The sequence below is a fragment of the Mytilus edulis genome, chromosome 14 (genome assembly GCF_963676685.1).
Source record: "Mytilus edulis chromosome 14, xbMytEdul2.2, whole genome shotgun sequence".
Taxonomy (NCBI): domain Eukaryota; kingdom Metazoa; phylum Mollusca; class Bivalvia; order Mytilida; family Mytilidae; genus Mytilus; species Mytilus edulis.
In genome coordinates this window covers 61,821,940-61,828,122 of record NC_092357.1, presented here as the reverse complement: position 1 = coordinate 61,828,122, position 6,183 = coordinate 61,821,940, and the positions used below count along the sequence as shown (strand labels likewise).

The following is a 6,183-nucleotide window of genomic DNA, read 5'->3' as shown; positions in this document are numbered from 1 at the left end:
ACTTTTGGTCACCTTGCAACCATCAACAATAAGCAAAACCCATACCTCATAGTCAGCTATAAATAGCTTCAAAATGATGAATGTAAAACAAACATCCGAGAGAGAAAAAAGATAACAACCTAATTTATACACAAAAGAATGAGCGAAAAACAATATGTACACCATCAACACCTCTGGCAAGTATATAAAACTTTCTTCATAACATTTGAGTTTGAGTTTTATTTTATTTTTCTTGTTTTAGCCGCTCCCCCAGCCGCAGGAGCAGGTTATTCTGAAAGAAAATGTAGTGCCGGTTTATACACCACCACCACCACCACCAGCACCAGCACCACCAGCACCTTCCGTAAGTATACATTTATTAATGTAGAGTTTAAATATGTTCAAGAATCATGATTGATTGTTGGTTGCTTAACGTCCAGTGGCAAATATTTCATACATGTTCAGGGTGAGAACAAGTAAACAATACATACAATAGGTAAGTCTTGCAATAGAGGGTGGTGTTTTTTTTTTTTTTTTTTCTTCTCAAGAATCACCATGTATTCTTAACTTGATACAATGCAAACAAAACAATACTTGTTTTTTAAGTATAGAATTGAACTTGCAAACAACCTTTTTGTCCTTAAAAAAAAAAGATAAGCAACATTGAAAGTATTTCATTTCTCTCTGGTTTATTTATTTAAACATTTCATTTTTATTATTGCAGGCACCTCTAACTTCAAACAGACCCGATGTGGAATAAGGGAAGTACAATTCCGGTGAGGGTGGCCACCAAGAGGCGAGAAGAATCACTCCCGCAGTGGGTCAGCAAGACTGCAAAGTATGAGCAGGTGTCTCCTGTGAAAAACAATCTGTACAATCTATCAGAGGAGGAGATGGGAGTATTTTTCCAGGCGATGTGATGTGACTAGTGAAGCGTTTAAAGGAATAACATTTTCAAAATTTCATGATGGACATACAATCTATCAGAAGAGGAGATGGGAGCATTTTTCCAGACGATGCAATAACGATGTGGTGTGACTAGTGAGGCGTTTAAAGGAATAACATTTTCAAAATTTCATTACGGACATAATACAAACAAACTGAGACGGTTAGTTTTTTAAGAATATTTATTAAATACTATCACTAATATGTGTCTATCTTATAATGTCCATAGGCATAGCTTTCAATTGGGTTCTTCCAGTAACGTTTATCATCAAAACTACACAGTCCTTTTTTCACAACGGTATCCATGAACAGTTCATGATTTTTACTTCTAATGCATGTCATTGAATTGGTGGTCGTAGTTTCTTCATTTAAACATTTCTTATACATTTCATGTCGGAGAGTCTGTTTTATTTCAGTTTTTGAAATGCCTTTCGCCACTTTTTTTTCCTTTTCGCATGTGATACCTTCTGTAGAGGTCTGGTTATACAAAAGGCTGTACATTTTAGGTCTCAAGCCAACGAATTCTTTTAAAGGAACACCTGAAAAGATGTTTTGAGGTACATGAGAAAAAACAAAATTGAACAAAACATTCTGAAGGAAAAGCAAAATTGAACAAAACATTCTGAAGGAAAAGCAAAATTGAACAAAACATTCTGAAGGAAAAACAAAATTGAACAAAACATTTTGAAGGAAAAGCAAAATTGAACAAAACATTTTGAAGGAAAAGCAAAATTGAACAAAACATTCTGAAGGAAAAACAAAATTGAACAAAACATTTTGAAGGAAAAGCAAAATTGAACAAAACATTTTGAAGGAAAAGCAAAATTGAACAAAACATTTTGAAGGAAAAGCAAAATTGAACAAAACATTTTGAAGGAAAAGCAAAATTGAACAAAACATTCTGAAGGAAAAACAAAATTGAACAAAACATTTTGAAGGAAAAGCAAAATTGAACAAAACATTTTGAAGGAAAAGCAAAATTGAACAAAACATTCTGAAGGAAAAGCAAAATTGAACAAAACATTTTGAAGGAAAAACAAAATTGAACAAAACATTTTGAAGGAAAAGCAAAATTGAACAAAACATTTTGAAGGAAAAGCAAAATTGAACAAAACATTTTGAGGGAAAAGCAAAATTGAACAAAACATTCTGAAGGAAAAACAAAATTGAACAAAACATTTTGAAGGAAAAGCAAAATTGAACAAAACATTTTGAAGGAAAAGCAAAATTGAATAGAAAGTTTATGTTAAACTTTAGAGAGAGATGTTTGTTTGAAAGAACTCACCACCAAGCTCATCTTTAAATTTCCCAACGACTTTCTTATATTTGCTGGAAAAGAGATGTTTCGTTTTGTTGAATGAGCCGTAGTTGGAGGTATCGAATAGGTCTTTGATAGGTTTCATGTCTTCATATACATCATCAGTCAGAATCTCATAACACAACGAATCTAAAATGAATTCAGAAATGTTAGCACAATACCAAAGAGGAATCACTTCCTTTATTCTACTTATACAAAGGAGAAAACAATGAGAAATATTAGAAATTTAAAAGAAACAATGGCTTTTACTGTAACAAACAAACAAACAAACAAACAAAAATATCATACCTGTATCTGTAAACAGCAAGTTGATCTTGTCACCGTACTGAGGCTTCATCACCTTGTAATGAAATTCATACATCAGTCTCTTTGAAAGGTCTAAAATAGCTTGTCCGGCATAGATGGGTTTGTTGAGAGTTAGGTTGATCTGTTGGTTGTGTACTCCAACGAGGTCTTCATTGAAAATTTGACAGCATAGAAACGACGGTTGAGCTACTAACTTTTTTAGTTTTTCTTCCGAGGCTGAATTGATTAGTCTTAGATTCATCCTAGCACGCAAATTTTCCATACATTTACCAAAAACACTGAAAAGTAGGAATACTTTTAGATAAGTACTATAGAAGCCGACACAAAAACCACAAAACATAATTAAATCAATGTGGGTAATGCAACAATGAGACAACAAGCAAACTCGAGATCTTGACAACACTTTAAAATCTTACACATTTAAAAATAACATAGATATAGGAAGATGTGGTGTGAGTGCCAATGAGACAACTCTCCATTCAAATAACAATTAAAAAAAAAGTAAACCATAATAGGTCAATGTACGGCCTTCAACACGGAGCATTGGCTCACACTGAACAACAAGCTATAAAGAGCCCCAAAAGTGTAAAACCATTCAAACGGGAAAACCAAGAGTCTAATCTATATATAAAAAAAAAACAACAAGAAACATACCTATTACACATCAGTTTGAAAAAGTCCTTCTCAAAGTCGTTGTTTGCCTGTTTTCTCATGTTGGTGTTGAATTCTATGTAGGTTTTAAGCCATGCCTTTTGTTGAAATCCTAATACTCTATGTATTTTAGTTATTTTCATTCCAAGTTCTGTATAAAGTTGTAAATTTTGATAATGCACCACATAGTTTGTCTTTTTCTTCAGAGTTGGAATTAATTTTCGGGTTTTAATCCTAGGTTTGACCTGTTCTACACTGTCTTTATTTTTTACGGTATTGAGCTTTTCCCACAATCCAGTACTGTATTTCGATAGATCTTTGTCTTCAATGAGTAGATGTTCGGGTGCCAGAGGATAATCGTTATGTTTGTTGTGGAGATGTTCGGGATATTCTATGTCTACTTCTAAAATGTAGCCTTCTTTTGCGTCTGACTCGACTTTCTGTAACTCAAAATGACTAATTTCATCTTCATTTAAAAAATGGAAAAAACCATAAGGCAATGGCTGAGACATTGCCCAACCGTACAAATTGTTAGCATCTAGATACATGATGTGTTTTTTCACATCTGATTCATTAAAGTCCTCAACATATTGATGATTAGCTCGACTGTATTTTTTGGTAACCATACTGACCCCACCTCGTGTTCCAAGCTCTATCATGTTGTACATGAGGGGATCAGTAATTAAGTCCAGGCAGACACCACTCATTGTCAATGCTGCTTGCCATGCTAAACCTGGACTCGTGAAAAAGTGACTAGCATCCAACTTGTAATATTCAAGGGTCATGTCACGGAATCGTTCGAAAACATCTGCTAAGAGTAGTGTATCTGTTAATACATACAAATTGTGAAAATCCCCTAAGGTTTTCATTTTGAACGTGTTCCAGACCTTTTGAGCGTGTTCATACTTTTCATCAGAAATAGCTTCTTTGGTTAAGGAATTATAAAAAGCCGCTTTTGGAGGGAGAGCTGTCTCTTCAAATCTTTCAGAACAATTTACATAATCATAACAGTATTCGTTTTTCTGTAGCAAAAGTTTAGCGTGTTCGTCATTGGGGAAAGCTTTTCGAAATTGTTTGAAATTTTTAAAACCGTCTGCCGCTAAATTGGCAATTAACGTCTCCAAAGAGCTACTCATGCACTGGTATGTGTCTAAAAACCTCAGCTGTCCAACAGAAAAGGACACATATTTCTCCATATTGTTTGGTATACATGTTAATTTTTTGTCCTTGAATTTACCAGCTTCCGACAGCAAAAGGTGTGCATCAAAGTTCCGCAAATTATGAAAATAGACCGGAATGAAATTTGGATTTTTCAAACTCAAGTTGCATCTCTGACAGGCTGCCCCTCTGTAATTGCTATACTTTGGTGATTTGTTATCTTCGTTTATACCTAAATGGTCGTGGTCACGAACTTTGATTATTTTGTCTGAAAATGGTTGATTGCATACATAACAGTTTGTAGCATTTTGAAATTGAGTTTCGGTTTCCACACTCATAATTAACTCCTCATAACTGTTCCTCAATATATCGTTTATGTATTCTTCCTCTGTAAATATATTTTCAAAAAAGTGTCCGACTGCGTCCTCTCCTCTGTACACAACGGCTGGCTTGGAATATCTATCATTTGAACTAACCACAACGTAGGAGTAACCACATGGAACAAATTTTGTTTTATGTGTTGTTGACGATTGAGTTGGGTCTGGTTGACAAGTATCCATCTTTTTTGCAAAGCATTCAAAGTCTGCATAGATGACAAAAGGAACACGCATTTGTTTATGAAAGTCTTTAAATTCTAGAATGGCTTCTCCTTCTTTTGGATAAGTCACTTTTTGAAAATCAAACTTATTACAATATAGTCTGTGTTCATTTAATAAGTCTTGTCTTATGAATCCGTGAAGACATCTTCTACAGTAAAACCGTTTGGTGTGAAATTTAGTCATTGATCCAAGGAAACGATCTAAATTTTTGATCCAACAGTAGTGAGTTTCCCCGTTCTGTGATAAATACAATAAATCGATCTCCCTATCTACATTTTCTAACTTTGTTAAATATAGAGGGAACACTTCTTCGTTTTGAAAGCCAAAAACATTGATTGAAATATTGTTTTGTTTCTCAAATTTCTCCATTTTTGTAAAAGACACAGGATATTCAATATCATTCATGTTCAATTCATTTTCGTGTGCCGTATAATGTGACTTCCGATATGGATTATATTCCATCGGATGTAGGGCTGCCAGTACAGACCATAGGAAACACTTTTGGTCATCATTTCTAATGTTGATAATTCCACCAGTGGCCTTAATTTTGTGTGGTAATTCCATATAATTTGAACCAGCTATGGGTGAGTATGGTAAAGTATGTACTTCGAGGCATATAACTTTATTCATTATCCAGTTAGATCCTTTGTTGATAAATTCTTCCATTACTCTGTTAATCGTTTGGACTGACTACTGGCTCCTCCGTTTTAGGCATTCTACCTCCTGTTTGGTTTAACGGATGATGGTTGGCAACATGGGTGAATAAAGAATCAACATCATCAAAGGAGACATCTCAGTGTCTACATGTAAGTTGCTTAGATAATTGTTTATCTTGTTTGTTTATTGTGTGCTGTCTAGAACACTTATTACCATGTTTGACTAAATTATGTTTTTGTGTAAACGATTTCCCACACGTTAAACACTGAATTCTGGTAAAATGTGAATTCATATGTCTCTTCAAATTTCTGTTGTATTTGAAAGTTTTACCACAAATATCACAATTTAACTTTGGTCTTTTGACATCAGCATTTTCAGCACATGATTTCCTACGTTTGAGATTATTCTCAACCTCTATGGCTGTCTCCACCAACATACCATCATCAGATTCGTTAAAATGTAAATCATTGGTATGAACACCGTGGTGAGCCATGTTTTTCACTTTACACCAAATGATAACAGCTACCTAATTTCCTCAATTTAAATACACGTAACGATGTCACGTGACAT

The 6,183-nt window shown here is 34.2% G+C and overlaps 2 protein-coding genes across 2 annotated transcripts; both read right to left on the bottom strand.

Moving 5' to 3' along the window:
- Positions 1-718: 718 nt before the first annotated feature.
- Positions 719-2,847, bottom strand: LOC139503946 (uncharacterized). Its single transcript, XM_071293987.1, has 3 exons — positions 2,531-2,847; positions 2,210-2,371; positions 719-1,463 (listed from the first exon to the last, which is right to left on the bottom strand). Exons 1-3 carry the CDS (start codon positions 2,808-2,810, stop codon positions 1,123-1,125), a joined length of 783 nt encoding a protein of 260 aa, XP_071150088.1. The 5' UTR covers positions 2,811-2,847; the 3' UTR covers positions 719-1,122.
- Positions 2,848-2,952: 105 nt separating this feature from the next.
- On the bottom strand, positions 2,953-5,622 carry LOC139504372 (uncharacterized). The gene is made up of 2 exons (XM_071294447.1): positions 3,203-5,622; positions 2,953-2,959 (listed from the first exon to the last, which is right to left on the bottom strand). Exons 1-2 carry the CDS (start codon positions 5,620-5,622, stop codon positions 2,953-2,955), a joined length of 2,427 nt encoding a protein of 808 aa, XP_071150548.1.
- Positions 5,623-6,183: the final 561 nt, after the last annotated feature.